This window comes from Meleagris gallopavo, chromosome 1 (assembly GCF_000146605.3).
Source record: "Meleagris gallopavo isolate NT-WF06-2002-E0010 breed Aviagen turkey brand Nicholas breeding stock chromosome 1, Turkey_5.1, whole genome shotgun sequence".
In the NCBI taxonomy this organism is placed as follows: Eukaryota; Metazoa; Chordata; class Aves; order Galliformes; family Phasianidae; genus Meleagris; species Meleagris gallopavo.
In genome coordinates, this window is record NC_015011.2 from 34,108,798 (window position 1) to 34,127,125 (window position 18,328).

Genomic DNA, 18,328 nt, shown 5'->3' on the forward strand with positions numbered 1-18,328 from the left:
AACAGGAAATGAGTAAATGAGGATTTAATTTATGCACATTTCTTAAGGGCTTGGAAGATCTAAGTAACTTCATAGGATGCTCAAGAGCTGCTTACATTTTATAATGCATTGCTATTAGTTTCCTATCTATAAAGTAAGAATAATACATAATTCTTCATTTCTTGGATTTTTCTAGTAAGGATGCATTCACTAATGACCATGACAAATGAGACAGCAATTAGAAATGGCCACATGTAAAACATGCACACAGTTCAATAACTTAAAGTGGCCCTTTGCAAAAGCATGGCTGTCATGAAATACAACACTATGCCTGATGCAATGACCACCTGTTTAATAACAGAATCTAACATGCAAGAAGATGAAAAAGCAGCAGACAGGAGGGTACAAAAACCTATATCTGAAGGGTTTGAATTTTATCCAGTGGAAAATGTTACAACTGACATCTGCAGACAGGAAGTTTTAGCCCACAAGTCAATGAAGATAACTTAATGACTTGCTACCACTGTTGTTTCACTGGCATGTCTCTGAACAGGACTGCTGATACTGTCTGACCTAGCAGTAAAGTTTTAATGGAGTTGTCTCATTTATTGCCATGCCTGGCTTGCAAGCTGACAACCGGGTCACAGGAGAAGTCTCTCTGGATATGGGTGTCCCTTCCCATCCCATCCAAACTGGTGGCACTGGGGCTATTGAAACCTCAAGAAGTGAGGTCTCAGTAAGTGACTTAGAGAAAACAACAGAAGTATTGATAAACTATGATCTATATCAATTTCCAGGGGTCAGCAATCCTGAAGCAGTCATTAAACACAAGGAAATAAGAAGGTTTAACAAATTTTTTTAAGAGGGTTATTTTCATTGTGCTTTCAAGGCCTGCCATCTTCCCTGCTCAGGTTCTTCTAGCCTGCAACCAATTGATTATCTTTAGTTTAAATGAAAGCAGAGGTTTTACTATTCTGACAAGACCGGATTAGGTAAGGAAGAAGCAGCAGCCCCAGCTCACACATCCAAACACACAGCAGCCTAGCAGTATGCATTTCCTGGGAGATGAAAAGCTGTTTGTGAAATGAAAAAGTAGTCGTCCTCCTCACCCTTTCAGATCAATTACCGTCTATGCAACCTGAGCTAGAGATAGTCAGTGCCCTTGTCACCACACTACTCATAAAACCATTAACTCTTCTAACAACCCCAATCAAATCAATGAGATGAGAGTAAACAAGAACAATTTGTGCCAATTTATGAAATGGAGACAATTTGGAAAGTAAGAGTGATGCTGCTACTTGCCACAGCACTAAAAGCCATAGGCATATTGTTTCCCTCAGTGCTCTGTTGTAGTGCTATTTCAGTAGTACATCTCTTCCGTAAGTATTTAACCCAGTTTTAAAGCAACTCTGGTTATGAAATACAAAGACATTTGTCAGGAAGATTTTGGCAGCTGTGGGAGTTTTTGCACCATAACACTGAGTCACGTTGGAGAATAATGCACAATCAGAGCAAGGGGAGTTTTTCTGCTGACATAATACCAAGCAGTGGATTATATATTCAATGTCCTTCTTATTCCCAATTTCAATCAACTAAGAGGATATCTTTAATTCTGAGTTACACAGAATATTCCATTTTTCCTTTTTGTCTCATTTGCTAGGCTTGGAAATGAAGGATGTCAAATATCTTCCTTTAACATTCCAGCGCAGACAAGGGACAGTGTTGTGGCAATTAATGGAAAGGGAGAAAAGTTCTTTGGAGGCAAATTGGAAGAGATTAATGTCCTGAAAGTGAGGAAACTGATGATTCTCACACAAGAATTGTGGATTAAATAATACAAGGCAAAGTGATGATAATATTTTTAAAGGATTAAAAAAATATACGTCATATAAGATACAGTCTCAAATAACTAGATGAAAGTAAGCATTTACTGATTAAAAAAAAGAGAAAAACTGATTCAGGAAACACCTATATGGGTCTAACCTTGGTATATTTCAAAACACACTTTGAAGGAAAAAATTAAAACTATTAATTCAAAGTAAAAAGGTGAGAGAGAAAATACTACGTGACTTTTCTGAAGATAGCCTATGGCGAACTTCTTTGTCTAAAATATCAGTGCTCTTGTCAAACAATGTGTAAGAGACCTTGACAAAGGATAGAAGAAAATTATTTGTGTAAGTCTGTGAGTGACTACACAGAACATTTTGAGGGACAGAGCTTAAAAACAAGAGAAAGAAAGAGAGAAAAAAGAACTTTTGGGTCAGTGGGAGTTTACTAGTAGAATTCTTTATGCATTGGTTTTTGAGATCATTCATTTGAATCTTCATGGCACTGACACCAAAACATTTACACCAAAGGAATATACTGCCGACATCATGTTGGGGGGACCAACAGAGGAGAATCAGATGAAAACTGAGTGTCTTTCAGGAAGAAATGGATGACAAACATGAAGTAACATAAATGATACAGCACCTGCTCACAGTAAAGCCTTGGAACCTCCTGGGCAACATTTTGTATCATCTGCAAGCACCAAAATCTGTTTCCATTCCACTGGAACACAATCCAACCCTTTTCAAATGTTTTGTGAAGACTTGAGGCTGCAATCAGACTGGGGCTTGTGTTTGTTTTGGTCAGAGGTGGCCAGGCTGGCTCCAAATACATCCTCCCACTCAAGACCAGGCTGTAACTCAAAGGCCCTGGCAAAGCATCCCAACTTCTGTGGATGGACATATGCCATTTTTGGAAATGGGCCAGCCAGCGATGCCACACATCAGTCCTGCTATTTGCTGTCAGTCCCAGAAATGGCATAACAAGGGCCTTTTGTTCACGCAAAGCCTCGCTAAAAGGAGCAGGTTGAGAGGTAGTGCCATAACGTTGCACGAGACAAAAACCTCTTAAAGCACTTTAAGCAATAAGCACCAACTTGTCCGAGCAGCTTGGGCAGAAATTTCATTGCCCATTATGTTCACAGTGCAAAGCCTCACTGAATGAGTATGATGCCTGTGCTACTAATGTCCATACATGTTTGTGTATGAAGATTATTATTTTAGCTGTTCTCACACTACATGGCACAGAAAGAGACTCTCAGGAAAGATAAGAGAGCTGATGTTGCGTGTCAAAGCCAGGATATCCACTGAACTGAGCCTGCATGAATGAAATGTCCAAACAGACGTCAGAACGGAGTCTCTTTTTCATTCAAGGAGCATTGGGTATTACTGCACCTTTCTCACCTCCTGCATCCCAATACTACAGCTCATTTGGTCCCCCATAGCAAAGCTTCAGAGAATTACATGAAGTGTACCTAATGAGGAGCTACAAAACCCAGGGCTGAGGACAAACTAAAGTCACCTTTTCCTTGTGATTCCCAGAGGCCCACTCTATTTATAACTTTGTTTTGCTTCTGTTTGATCTTTTAGCTATTCTAATGCACTTCCTCAGCTTTTCATTAATTCCATCTCCCTACAGCACTCTAAGCAATACTATGTATGGGGGGAAGAGGGAACAGCAAGCCCACAGAGTGACTGGCTCAATCTCCAAATGCACTCTCTAATTGGTTATATAGCTCACAAAAGGCGACCCTTTGGGAGGGATGGGTGACAATGCAGGGAGAGGGAACAAAACCTGAACAAGCTCCTACTCTGTTCGGTTGAATGAACAACAGGTCTTTGATTTCATTAGCTCTGATATTTGGAGAATCATACCAATAAGTACAACCTTATTCTCAAGCACGCATCCTTCAAGCATACAGAACTGCAGAAGGAATGGCTATTAAAAGCTCTGCAATTACTCTAAATTTGCACTGTAAACAGGATAATACCAGATCATAATTGCATTCAATATAAACACTTCATTGTCTCCATTACATGAAATCCAATTTCACGAGAGCAAAATTTCACCAGCAGCATCCTTTCACATGTACACACGGGTTTCAGCAGATGCCACACCTACCCAACCACAGCAGCACACGGAAAGAGCGGACAAAAGAAGCTCTGGAGGAGGAGGAGGGGTTGTGTTTGCTGTACTGTCTGCACAGGCTCCCTGATGAACACGGCTTGAACCTCCCACAACACGCTCTGCGATAGTAACTGTGAGAAGTTGCAACTCCTCGTGCACCCAACTCTACGGGACCGTGCATCGCGTTGCCTGCTCAGTGCGAGCGTTATGACCACCAGTAAAAACAACGCTTCAAAACCAGACGTGCACTCATCCAGACTAAAATACTTCCAATCCCCACGGGCCGAGGGGTGTTACATCCTTTTATTTGCTAAGGAGAATAAAATGAAAAACCTATTAGACATTTGGCTTGATTTGCCTTACATTAAGTCAAGAGTAATAATTTATTAATCAACATACAACAAATCCTTATGACATGTGACAGTTTTGGGAGGGGTTTTGCTTTCTTATTTAAAAGATCTTCAGCACTAACAATCAGCTAGGGGAAATACTTTGACAGCCTGCTTTGACACATTCCTTTGATTTGCATATTAAAGCAAAAAAAGTTATGTGCTTTCATTGACTTGTATTATTTTCACATTTTTCAGTGCTAAGTAAATTTTTTAGTCCTCGTGTATTTCATGCCAATATGATAGATAGCTGCTATGATTGTAGTGCCTCTGAAAATAGGTTTTCCTCATAAAAACTCAGTCCTAACAACATAAAGGTTATCAGCATAGTACATTTGCTTTGAAATGGAAAAAGATAAAGAACGTATGAGGAAGAACTGCACTAAAAAAATCAATCACTCTGTATTAGTTTACTTTTGGAGATGGGCAATTGTGGTGCATTTAAAACCAAGAGGAAAACCTCTAGCTTCAATGTTTTCCAGAGAATACAGCACTCTGTTGCTGGTAAGCACAGCCACGTTCACTATTCTGTCTGAAAACAAATGGAAGGTTCTTATTTCAGCAAAATAGAAATGAAGCCGGATGGCACAAAAAGGATGTGACAGCCACTCCAGAAAAAAATAAATAAAAAGGAAGAAAAAGCACATCAAACTTCAGCTGCTCAAAAATAGACAGCTTTGCTGTAAAGCTCCCAGACTGCTGGTCAGAGCAGCAGAAAGCTTTTATAAGGATCACCGAAGCCTGCCAGGTGCTGAGCACAAACCCAATGGAAGCACATTTTGCAAAGGGACTTCACAACTTACTTGGGTTCGGGGTGAGCTGCTACAGCCACGTGACCACGACCACCACCACCACCAGCACCCCACCCCATGGGTGCTCCCCAACAAAGGAGCCCGCAGAGAGACTTTCTGCAGGCACTGACTCTCGCTCAGCAGCAGGCATTAATCACCAACTTGAACCCACCAATGAGAGATTGCTGCCTCTACGCTGCTTTAAAAACACCCACAGTACAAAGGCATCCTACAAGGGCGACCACCAGCCGATCCGTTTTCAAAACAAAGTATCTCACAGCAGCTCTCCAGCACTCAGACTCAATTAACTGCACCTGAAATATTAACCAGGCTGACGACCCTGCTCACTTTGGGAGCTTTTGTGCCACTTCAGCTGTTTCACACTGGTCATCAGCAGCCACAGACAGACAAATCTATAGCCGGAAGCTTTCATACTTGCACAGGGCTCAGGTTCGAGAAAGTGGGGAACACTGTTTGGACTTTAGGGTGGTTTTGTTTATAAGAATCTCACAAATGTAACATCACAACTAAAGGAAAGAAAGGTTACGCAAAACACTTACTTCGAAAATGTTCAGAGGCGTAATAATAGACATCCTCATAGCCCTCGTGGTAATCCTCCTCCGGGCGGTACTTTTTGCCTTTTCTCCTCCTCGACCTCCGTATCTGCTTGACGAAGCCCAGGAAGCGCTCCATGGCCTCAGTGCCCGCTGGCAGCCCCCCACCTTACGCAGAGCTGTCCGGGCACGGGGCAGCAGCCAGCACCGCAGGAACGCCGCGACCTTCCACCATCTGGTACCATTAAAAACCCTGATCTCAGCTAGGGCTGCAAAGCATATTGTTTCCCCCTCCTTTAAAAAAAAATAAGAAGAAGGTAAGGGGTGGACTTTATAAAATCTACGGACTGGAATATCTCAACATAAAAACAGGTAAAGGGGAGAAACACTGAAAGGAGTGGAGAACTGAGGGTTGCGAGCAGTTGTTGAACAGAGCAAAGTTGGAGCGCACTGCCTGCCAGGCAGAGGAGCCGGCACCGGGAGCTCGCTGCCCTCCGTCTCCATCATTTGAAGCAGGGCTGGGAGGCGGGGAGAGATGCGAGTCGGTGGACTGAACCATATCCACAGGCGAGGCAGGTTTCCCTCTGTCAGTTAAATCTGTCCTCGTATTTACACAGGCACGGGCTGAGGGCTCTGTTTGATTTCGTTTTGTTCTACAGACAGGAAACGCATGGTTCTGTTCCTGGCATTGCACGCACTGGGAGAACAAGCAGCAGAGTGGTTTAACCCATACACACAGCCCACTCAGCGGCAAGCGTGTGCCCAGTGTGTTAATTGGAGCAGCAGGGAGAAGGCTCGGCAGCTGTTAAAAAATGACACATATACCCACTGGGCATTGGTGCATTCTAATCACTGCTAGATCTAACCATTAAAATGCACTTCACAGATGGGTTTCTGATAGAGCTGGCCACGCTACATGGCAATAGGCAAACAAAGGAAGCCACACCACGCACACACCATGCCACGCTCATTTAAAATCCTAGCAGTTTTAAAACTTTAATGTGAAGGTACCACATACTGTGCTGGGCAGAGGAAGAGACCAGCAAACAGCCCAGAAAGGCACTCACTCTGTCCTTCTGCTGCATGCCCAATTCCTCAGCACTTCCTCAGATAAGGCAGGAATTTCACAATGAAGTTTCTCTCCCATTCAAAAAACCAAAAGCAGTGTCTGCTCAAATCCCATTTCCTTGACATCTACCATAGATGGTAATGCTTCCACAAGCTACGCGAGGTCCCCGGTCCCACCAGGCACCTCCTGGCTGGAGGCACCAGCCTGGATTCATCAGTCACCTCAGTCAAGCCATCATCACTCGTGTTTGTACTTGCAGGAGTTGTTGCCTGGCATCTATGAGCAAGGGGACGTCAGGCAGCCCTCCCATGAAACCAGTGTTACAGGTCTTGGGCCCCCAGCATTAGAAAGACATGGAGCTGTTGATGAGGGTACAGAGGAGGATCACAAAGATGGTCTGAGGGCTGGAGACTACAAAGAAAGGCAGAGGGAACTGGGCTCGTTCAGCCTGGAGAAGAGAAAGCTATGGAGAGATCTCATTACAACCTTCAAGTACCTGAGGAAGCTTACAAACAGAACACAGACTGACTTTTTGTATGTCCTGACAGTGGTAGGACAAAGGGGAATGGCTTTAATCTAAAAGAGAGGATAATTAGGTTAGATTTTAAAAGGAAATTTTTTATTCAGAGGGTGATGAGGTGCTGCCCAGAGAAGCTGTGAATGCCCCAACCCTGGAGGTGTTCAAGGCCAGGTTGGATGGGGCCCAGGGCAGCCTGAGCTGGTGGGTGGCAACCAGCACACAGTAGTGGTTATGGAACTGGATGGGCTTTCAGGTCCCTTCCAACCCAAACCATTCTTTAACTCATTCTGTGATTTGGTGATCATCAGCTAGAAAATGAGCAGCACACAAAGATACAATTAGGCTCCGGTGATGTAAACACCTCAGTAAGAATTATCGCTTTCCAAAAAGGAAGGAGAGAAATTTTTAAAAAGCATAAGAAGTGAAGCAAAAGGTAGGACTGCAATTTATCATCATTTCAACAGAAGCATGCACACTGATCAGAATTTAGTTGGGATTTTCTGGACTTCGAACACATGAAAGTTCCCAGCAAAGGCAAGCTGAACCCTGGAGGTGTTCAAGGTCAGACTGGATGGGGCCCTGGGCAGCCTGGTCTAGTATTAAATGGGGAGATTGGTGGCCCTGCATGTAGCAGGGGGGTTGGAGATTCATGATCCTTGAGGTCCCTTCCAAGCCAGGCCGTTCTGTGATGCTGCTGTCTGACAGTCCTGAAATGAATGCACACTGAAGGCAGGCACTGGAGATCTTCAGGGCATCTTCCAATTAGCAAGTATTTTAAAACAATATAGTCACAAAAATATACATGTTTTCACCAGAAAAGCAGACAAAGCCATGAAGGCACCTACCAAGGTCTCCATGGGAGCCTGTGCTAACGCTCCCTGACCTCACCAGCCCTGTTTTTTTTCCCTGTGAAAATACCACCACTGTCACCAGCCAATAAACACCTCCAGGTCCAGAATTATTTTTAGTGCAGCTCCTGTAAGGAAGCTAGGTTTTATTACGTGCCTGAATTTATCACATGGCTTTCCACTTTCCAAAGTTAAAGAAGTTGCAGGAATATTACCAAAAATAAAACAGAATTTAAAACTTTTATATGGATCTTAAAGAGCACATCACTGTATACTCTGTATATACTGTGTATTCTAAAGACTTCAAATCCTGTGTCTCCCTCTGGGTTCTGCCACCAAGCAGCAAAAACATTAATTTAGTATCAGGAAACATGAAAACCAAACAAAGACTTAGCCTACAGCAGAGAGCAGTCTCTCCGTGCAGAGATAGGAATGTTTTGATCCTGTATTTGCTTCCATAGCGCGCTCTCCCTGACAGCTGGACAGAAAGTTATTTGTAGGTGTCAGAACCACTCAGCTTTGAGACAGACGTCTCGCAGCCATCACTGTTTCCCATGGTTAAGTTATAAATTCAATTCAAAGCAATACAGCTACTTATCACAGGGGAGAAAAAAGTAACACTTCCTGGCTTTTAAACTGTCCTCTAAACAAAAGCTGATGAACAAAATCATGCAGACAGTTGGCTGTCAACAAGTAGATCTGCCATTCCCTGGTACCATAGCTGTTCAACAAACACACAGCTTCTGCTGAGGACATTGCTTAATTACAGAAAAGCTTAGGTTGGAAAGGACCTTAAAGCCCATACTTTTCCAATTCTCCCATCATGGGTTGGTTGCCACCCACCAGCTCAGGCTGCTCAGGGCCCCATCCAGCCTGGCCTCCAGAGACGGGGCATTCACAACTCCTCTTGACAGCAAGGGTCACCACCTTACCAACTTACGTGTAAAAAAGTTTCTTCCTAATACCTAATCTAAATTTTCCCTCCTTAGTTAAAACCGCCTCCCCTTGTCCTATCACCTGCCCAGGCTTACAAGTGTTGCCCAGTGCTGCTCACCCACAAACCATCTCCCCGTCTCATAGCAATCACACCTGCTTCCCATTGCCTGAACGTAACCAGCAGTGCCAAGCAATGCCAGCTTTTCACTTTCGAAGCCCAGAACGGCATGAGCTTTTGATAGGATTTCTCCCTCTCTGAAATTGCTATTTATGGCAAATAAATATTCAGAGAAAGAAATATCTTCACTGAGTGCAATGGTATTATACAGTCAAAATACTGAGTGTTTTACTACCCAGATTACTGAAAACTTATGTTTCATATGCATTACATACATCCTCCACTGCTTTGCTGAAAACACCGGAGACATTCATTAGCTACTCCTCATGTCATACCTGTAAATATTTTATCATAGCCCTACTTTCCGATGCATAAGCAGAGAATTCAGTTTCACAAACACAGTTTACCGCTTTTGTTTGCTCACTAACAAAAAAAAAAAAAAAAAAAAAAAAAAGCTAACTACTGCTCTTTGCATTGATCAGAACTCACTCTCCTGCAGATTCTTTTGATGAACCGTTTATTCCTGTATGGAAACCTTACAACTACCTACCAGAAAATTAATAACAGAGCAGGAACATATAATATGCACACAACAGCTCCAGAAAGGCATCCCGATTTTATGAGTCGAGCAGAGAATGAAACAAAGATTGGCTGTAGAATCTTTTAAATGCAAAACGTCAGAGATGACAGTGAGTTTCACCACTTGATAACACACAGGTAAGATAATGATGCCCAGAGAGCATAAGATTAGGTGTCAGCTGATATCCGAAGCTCCTTGTGAACTCAGTTTTCTGGTGTTAAAGTACTACAATCAAAGCTGTAATGTAAATATGTCTCGTGCTCTTTGGCCCATCCTTTCTCCATGAATACGCTTGTTCCAATCAAAGCATGTGCTCTACTGCCACTTCCAAGGTGGCTTCATTAGAAGAAGCAAGGATAGTCTTGCTATTTCCATCGTGATTTGCATAACAAAAATATTGCCAAGTGACAACATTTAGCTAATATTTATATGTGCCATTCTCATTACTATTTTGTTTAATTTGCATTATCAAGCTCTATCAGCACTCCATGGATGTAGTAAAGTCAGTATACTATTAAGACACTGTTCTTTTCCCATATTGTAACTGAAGCTTAAACTCTTTTGTAGCCATGGACAGTGTCAGCATTTAAGTGTACATTTGCCTTTGTAGCCACAGCAAAGTCTAGGTTCCTCAGCTTGTAAAATATCTGCATTTACCTTTTTACTTGCTAAAATTAGCTACATAGTTATCTAGGTAATATTTCACAAATAACACAAGTGTTTTCTACAGCACTTTTTTGAACATTTTGGTATCATGGAGAAGGCAATTAGAAAATGTTTAACAAGGATTTCCATCTGAGTGGGCTTGCAAACCAGAGCCCAAGTATGAAGCAACCCCCTCTAGCATTTTATATCAGAACCAAACGTGAACAGCTTTAAGCAGGTATTTTCCATCAACCATCACGTTTTGATGTTTAAAAGAAACCAGTTCAGATGGAGAAGCCCTCCTGCACCTTCTTATACATCTCTGGGCAGCCCACGAGAGCTCCCTGAAAAGGACGGAATGCATCCATTGGGACACAACCACTCCCAGGAGCACACAGTGGCAGCAGGAGACACCCACCTGCTTTTGATTCCTCTCTTGGAGAAAAAATACTGAATTATACATGCAAAACACATAAATTAAGGCAAATACAACTAGTTTTTGGAAGTTAGCAGAATATAGAAGACGATTCTTTTCCCTCCTCCCTCAAATCCCTAGCCATAAAGATGCTGCAAACCTCAAAAAGGAGGTAAGAGATCTACAGATCCCTTTTAACTGAAGGATGTCTTTGACAACCTGCTGCTGTTGTTTCTGGAAACCAGTAAGAATAGACAAAGGAACTTCCATAAACTACTCATCTCATTGTATCATCTTGCCTGAACTTCTATATTTTCAAGAGCAGATGTTTGTTTACACGCTATAATTGCTCATGTTAATGCTGCAATCTTCCACTCAAAATTTGTCCTAAATATCTTGGTGTAAAACATGAGCTTATCAAACCAAAAATTATCAAATGCCTCGGGTCTACAATCTATTAAGCGCAGTAAGAACATAAGGTCCACATATGTGCAGTCAGTGCCATTGCAAATACAGCACAGTATGCATGGAGAACTGAGCAGCAGTCTCACCTGAGATCCACTTCCATTGCCTGAAACCGTTGTATGAAGCATGCACAGCAGAAGTATCGTGCTCTTTCTAAAGACACTTGAAGAAACCATCAAAACCAAGTGACACACGTCTCTCATTTGACAACAGAAGAAAAGCAGAATAACCAGTGCACCACTGTTGGAACACTGCTGCATGAGAACTGGATGGTGGTAAAACGTTGCTAATCCACTACTGTGATTTTTAAAACCTGATACTTTTTAATCTGTTAAATAATCAGTTTCCTCTGATTTTAATGCATTACACTCAGTTTCACGAAACATTCACACATTCTTCTTATCCACTGCTCACTTACAGTCATAACCCATTGTTTCTTTCAAGAATGTAAGACTTAAGAGCTGGAGTTCAGCTTTTCTGTCACCTAATTGAAAACTAACTGTCAATCTTTCTTTTTTCCCCTTGTTTTTTTTCCTCCACACGAACACAGAAATTTTTAAGAGACTTGCACCTGCCAGTGACACTTAGAGGAGCTCTTCATTGCATTACACCATCCGTACATTTTATCATAATAACATTCCCAATCATTTTCCCTTTTGCAAACATTCCCTCACCTAAAAATGTGCACATAAAGCCATGAATGATGCAGAGAATGAGGATAAAGTAGAACACAAAGGATAGAGCAGGAGGCTACGTCCATTTGGAGCGAGTTGGGGTGCTGCTGCTGGGTTTAGTACAAGAACGCTGTCTCTTGTACGTTGAGAATGTTGAGAAATCTTTGTAGCGCTGTTTTAAAAGGGTCACTTGTCAAGTTGAATTTCATGCAGAATGTATGCTTCAGGGAAAAGAAGCTTTTCTTTTTTTTCCTTCAATTCAGCTGTAACAGTTTGCATACATTCTATTTTCCTTCCTTTCTCTGGCTTACTTAGCTTGAAAAGAGTGACTAATTGGAGCACACAAACAGGTAGAAACAAATGTTAACTTGACTACTCTGAAGCAAATACCTAGGTGAAATTATGTACAAAAAAAGTTTGCTTAACATTCTGTCACACCAACAGTCACTCTCCAAAAACAGCAGAGTACTACTCTAACCAGATTTAAAACCCCTCAAGGGCTCAAGCACTGATATTTTAAAATACTAAAACTAGAACATAATTCTCCGAGAAAGTCTGAATTAAAGGTGTTTTCATCTTTCTAAAGAAACGCAGCAAATGGCTAGGGGGAACACTACCAAGATTTTGCATACTGTGCTTCTGTCTGCTTCATGCATAAAGTATATCTCAAACTAAATATGAAATGCGTATGGAAAAAAAGAGTACTCCTTACTAAGTAAAAACTATCATCTATTCCTAATTTTCCAGTCATAAGAAGCTGCATATTGCAGTTCTCACCACAATCATAACCTATGTAGAACATTGGAAAGAAAGAATCAACTAATTAAATCACTAAAATAAAATACCTAGCAGATACATGAAACGAAGTTCCTGCAGTAAAGCATGAAAATATTTTCTTAGGCTGTATATGTAGGCTACGGGAAGCACAGGCCATTGTAAGGCCCCATCTGGAGTACTGCACCCTGGTCTGGGGTCCCCTATACAAGAAAGCTGTGGAGTTGTTTGGAGAGGGTCCAGAGGAGGACCACAAAAATGATCAGGGGGCTAGAGCACCTCCTCTAATCAGACAGGCTGAGGGAGCTGGGCTTATTCAGCCTGGAGAAAAGAAGGCTGCGGGGTGACTTCATTGCAGCCTTCCAGTACCTGAATTGAGCCTATAAATGGGAGGGGAGTCAACTCTTTACAAAGGTAGATAATAGCAGGACAAGGGGAAATGGTTTTAAGTTGAGGGAGGGCAGATTAAGGTTGGATATCAGGAGGAAGTTGTTTACTATGAGAGTAGTGAGGTGCTGGCACAGGCTGCCCAGAGAGGTTGTGGATGCCCCATCCCTGAAGGTGTTCAAGGCCAGGTTGGTTGGATGGGGCCCTGGGCAGCCTGGTCTAGTATTAAATGGGGAGATTGGCAGCTCTGCATGTGGAAGGGGGGGTTGGAGCTTCATGATCCTTGAGGTCCCTTCCAATCCTGGCCATTCTGTGATTCTACAAAGGGAGAACCAAACAAGGCTGAAGTAGGTGGAATTCAGTGATTCAACTGACAGTGGAAGACTCGAATCTGACACATGAGAATTAAAGTAGGCTACAGGAGAATCTCTTGCTGGGTATTTATTTCCATGTTAAGCTTTATGCAAGAGACTTTTTATTGTGCAAAATTGGATAGGTTTAATTTCTTTCACCTTATGAGATAAGAAAAAATGGTTGTGAAACATCCTCCAAATCCTCATATAAATGAATCCTATCTGACTGAGAGGCTGGGCCACAGCCTCACTGTGCAGTGAGTGCAAGTGCTCGGTCCGATTCCCACATACTATCCCATCTTACATCCTTGGGTTGGATTTAAAGATTCCATCTTAAAGCACAGAAGACCAGCACAGCATGCAACAGTAAAAAGAAACAACCTTCACAAGCCACTTGATATAAATCCTCCTCTCTACCTATCTTGTTTGATACCAGTTTTTTGTATCAGAGATAACATATGAAACTTAGATTTATGGACTATTTGGCACAGAGGAATGTCTGTACTCCCCCAGCAATACCACAATGGATGTTCTGCCTCTTTTCTTAATCCCATTTAGTAACAGTCATCATTTGGTAGCAATTAAAGTCTTGTTAGGTATCACTACTGAAAACACCCACCAGTGATTAGTTTTGCATTTATTTGATTGCAGAATCAATTATTGCAATAGGAAACCATTGTCATTTGTTTAATAAATGGAAGGAGTGGTAAGAAGGAATAAAGGAATAAAGGATGGGCAACGGAAAGAAATCTGACAGGGAAGATACAAGCAGAAAATGGAGCAAGGAAAAAGCCTCTCTGGGGAAAAAAAAAAAAGAAAGAAAGAAAAAAAAGAAAAAAAAGCACCCAGAAGTGAATTGCATCCTGAGCCACCTATGTTTTATCGGGGTCAAGATGCAGTGGATAAATAGAAAGATTTTACTGCAGGTAGGTTCACACAAGAATAAGATGCTGCTCAACAGCCAAAAAGCAAACAAACAAACAGCTACAGGAAAATTCTCCATTATGATCATGTGAATTTACGACTGAATAATATGTAAATATATATGCAAATCAAGCCATCCATCTGGAGTCCCCTGCCCTAGAGGCACAAGCCAACATAACAGGATGGCACTGAAGAACCCAATTGTTAAGACATTAACCCTTTTCCTTCTCTCTAAATACCCTTCACATCCAACCACTCTCTTTCTTTCTAAATCCCAAGTTTCAAGTAATTTCTATCACCCTTGCCCATTCTGAAACTGCAAGGCCTATCAATTAAAAAGAACAAAGACTTGCAGAGAAACATGAAAGGCAAAAGGACAACTTCACATGTAACTTCCCATTAATGAGACCCTAGTATTACATGTCTAGAGAACTGAAGGATCAGTTTCCATCCACAAGTCTCCTGCTACAATAGCAAGGCCCATTGAACATTACTGTGGTGCTTCATCTCCCCGGTGCTAAACAGCAGTTTGGAAAATGAGAGCTACTGACACCTCATTATGGATGAGCATTGATTTCCCTTCTGTCCCCATTCCAAGGGCACAGAGCAGGTTCTACAGTTCAGTTTAGAATTTGTTTCCAATTGAGAGTTTCCCTTCTTTCATTTAAGAAAACAAAACAGAGAAAAAATTATCTTTACACTGCTGTTGAACAGCTTACAATACAAACATTAGAGCTCCAAAACTGTATGTCTACATACAGTTCTCCTCCATAACACCAGTATTGCTGGTGTTCAATGTTAAGAGGCAAACACTTCAGGGAAAAAGGCATTACATCTTGAGTGGGTGAAACTCATCCACTCCTGCCATAAGTTTTGACATTTTCTACTGAAAATTTACTCTTATATTACTAGCTTTGCCATATAAAATTGCAGGGCTAAATATAAAGTGATGGCTCATTTGGTGTTCTTAGGGTAATGGTAAAGAACTTAAAAGACTATGAGACCGTTGACCTTAACGCACATTTGAGAAGTGATAGGGTAATTAAGGTTTCTTCTCTTTGAAAGCAGATGGTTTCCAAACAAAAGATTACTTGAGAATTCACTTGGCAGTGAGAAAAAAGAATCCCCACACTTTTTTTTTAACACCCCTTTGATGTTGCTTCATACTTTCATTTCACTCCTGTGGCCTTCCTCTTCACTAGTAAATACAAATGCTTATCATTCTCAGGAAGTCACCCCTCAAACATCCACTTCATGTCTGTGTGTGAAACACATTTTCCAGCTTATTCCGTTTTCCCTGGTCTCTTCATTCAGATCTTCTTCACATTTTGTTTCTTTCTTGGCCTACAGGCTACCATTCCAACAATCTGCTGCTTTAGCTACTGGAGTTCAAGCTCTATAGAATGCATTTGGACACTGGAGTAAAACTTGTGTATCAAGAAATACATTGCATTCTACTCTTGGTTAATTATGAAAGACAAAGAAGATAAATGCACTGATCAAAAAGCAACTCCCTTATTTCATAACATACATACGTAGTGGCAGAGCTCATATCACTCAGAGGGTGGTGATGCACGGAAGAGGTTGCCCAAGGAGGCTGTGGATGCCCCATCCCTGGAGGCATTCAAGGCCAGGCTAGATGTGGCTCTGGGCAGTCTGGTCTGGTGGTTGGTGACCCTGCACATAGCAGGGTGTTGAGACTAGATGATCACTGCAGTCCTTTTCAACCCAGGCCATTCTATGATTCTGTCATAAAAGTCATCCCAACATATAAGAGACCAAACTACCGCTAATTTCAGCCTTCACCAACACTAACCTAGGAACTAAAAAAAAAAGAGGGGAGTTGGAATTTTACACCACATGGGAGTTGGAATTTTATATCACATTGAATAAGTTATATCAGTCAACATACAAAACTGAAACAGCTAACTTCACTATCCTAAAGTTTTGTAATTTATTGTAGATATTCCAACTGAGAAACATTCTCACGATTTTAGATTTTTAGTATATATATCTACCAACAGCACTTCTAAAGCATGAACATTCAGGCTGCATGAGGATTTTACAAGACGACCTGTAAAATGTTTTCATTTTGTTTACTCAAGCACTAAAATTTTGCTGAGAACCACTGAAGCATCTGTGTAGAAATCCTCATAAATTCTCCCAAGTTTTATACCATCTTGTGCAGAGAGTATCCCACGATACAGAGTGACACATATGATTCGTTAATGCATTACTTTGGAAGTTGCAATTCTTTCTCCTTAAGAAAAACAAAACAAAACAAAACCTTCAGGTTTCAGTTTATCCCCTTAAGAGAGGTGTTTGGGTATTAATGATCTACTGTCCCGGTCCCTACTCCTAGAATTGAGCTGCATGTAAATTATCCTGTGCACTGTCAGGTGGAGTGAATGAAAGCTCCAAGTGGAAATAGATGCCTTTTTGTTCTTCTACAGTTCAGCATCTCAATCCACAAATCTTCTGCGGGCTCACACACTGTGCACTGAGCTGAACATGCTGCTAGTGGTAGTGCATACTGTGACCACTAGTTGCTGCCACATGAGATGTTCACATCTTTGCTGGCATTGCCCCAAAATAACTGCTGAAGTACTATTACCACAAGTTCTGTTGTGTCAGAAAAACACAGATGAAATGGAAATAACTTCACACTGGAGTGGGGAAAAAAAAATCAGAGAATCATAGAATGGCCTAGCTTGAAAAGGACCACAATGATCATCAAGTTTCAATGCCCTGCTATGTGCAGGGTCACCAACCACCAGACTGCCCAGAGCCACATCCAGCCTGGCCTTGAATGCCTCCAGGATGGGGCATCCACAGCCTCCTTGGGCAACCTGTTCCAGCAAAAAATAAAAGGGAAGAGAAAAAGAAGAAAAGCAAATGCATTCATTGGACCTAAGCAGCATTCCGGAAGCAGAGGCTGATAGCTTGACATTTCATTTTTTAAGAAGTCTAAACAACTACAATAAATTTACAAATGTAGACATGCCGCACTGTTAAATTTCATTTCACGCTCAGTAAGCAAACATTACCAAACTGTAAGTACTGTCATCCTCTGTCTTTTTAGTTAGAAATCTTGTAGCCAATGAAAGTTTGACCTTGAAATATTTCACAGATGGATGAATTTGTTTAATTTGCTAGTCACTTTGTTATGGATTTAACAGAACTGCAGAGTTAGGTCACATTTACTCTAATTTCAGGGGAAATGACTGTTCACCCTCTTTACAAGAACTTTATAAACTGCACCATCAGTAACAGTCACTCAGAGTTCATTAACCAAACACACATCTGAACTGCCATGAAAAATTCAGTTTTCAAATGATAAATGCAAGGACAATAGAGAAGTTAAAGATTATTTTCTTTGTGCTTAGTATTCCTAGATTTATTTTTAGTAAGAAAACTTAAAAATAAATTTGTACATTATTTTTTGAAGGTTCTATTAAAATCACTGAACTACTGTGAGTTTTCTTTTACTGAGGCCAATGGAAATCGATGGCTTTTTGCAAAGGGGATGACCAACTGTTCTTACAGTATGCAAACATCAAATTCTGTTGATCTTTTCTTTTTTTTTTTTTTAAAGCATGTATAGAATCTACAGATCAAAAAAAGTCCAACCCTGCTTACTCAAAGGATAGCTTTTATTTTCTGATGGTGTTGTTGCGTACATACCAGTCACAATACAAAACAAATAACCTAATGTACACAATTGCTAACTTCTTAATGATTCCGTATCATAATTATATATCATAATTCACTATCACTTCAGATACATCAAATCACATTTTTTTAAAGAATAAAAATTCTTTTTGGCCTAAATGAGGGAACTAATTGAATTAGAACTGCAGAACTCCGAGAAGAACATATGATTTCCAATGAGTTATAAAATCAGCTGCAAACTAACAAGAAATATAAAAATAAGCATTTCACATATTTTAAGG

The 18,328-nt window shown here is 41.1% G+C and overlaps 1 protein-coding gene across 5 annotated transcripts in view; it reads right to left on the bottom strand.

Moving 5' to 3' along the window:
• The window catches only part of GRIP1 (glutamate receptor interacting protein 1), a 210,232-nt gene extending 204,058 nt beyond the window's left edge, over positions 1 to 6,174 (bottom strand). For 3 of the 5 annotated variants that reach the window (XM_010707882.3, XM_010707894.3, XM_010707869.3), the window contains exon 1: positions 5,674 to 6,173. In XM_010707882.3, the coding sequence (XP_010706184.1) occupies positions 5,674 to 5,806 (133 nt within the window). In that variant the 5' untranslated portion in view covers positions 5,807 to 6,173. Of the gene's footprint in view, positions 1 to 5,673 lie in introns of all 5 variants that reach the window. The other 2 variants (XM_010707861.3, XM_010707846.3) reach the window with 1 other exon arrangement.
• Positions 6,175 to 18,328: the final 12,154 nt, after the last annotated feature.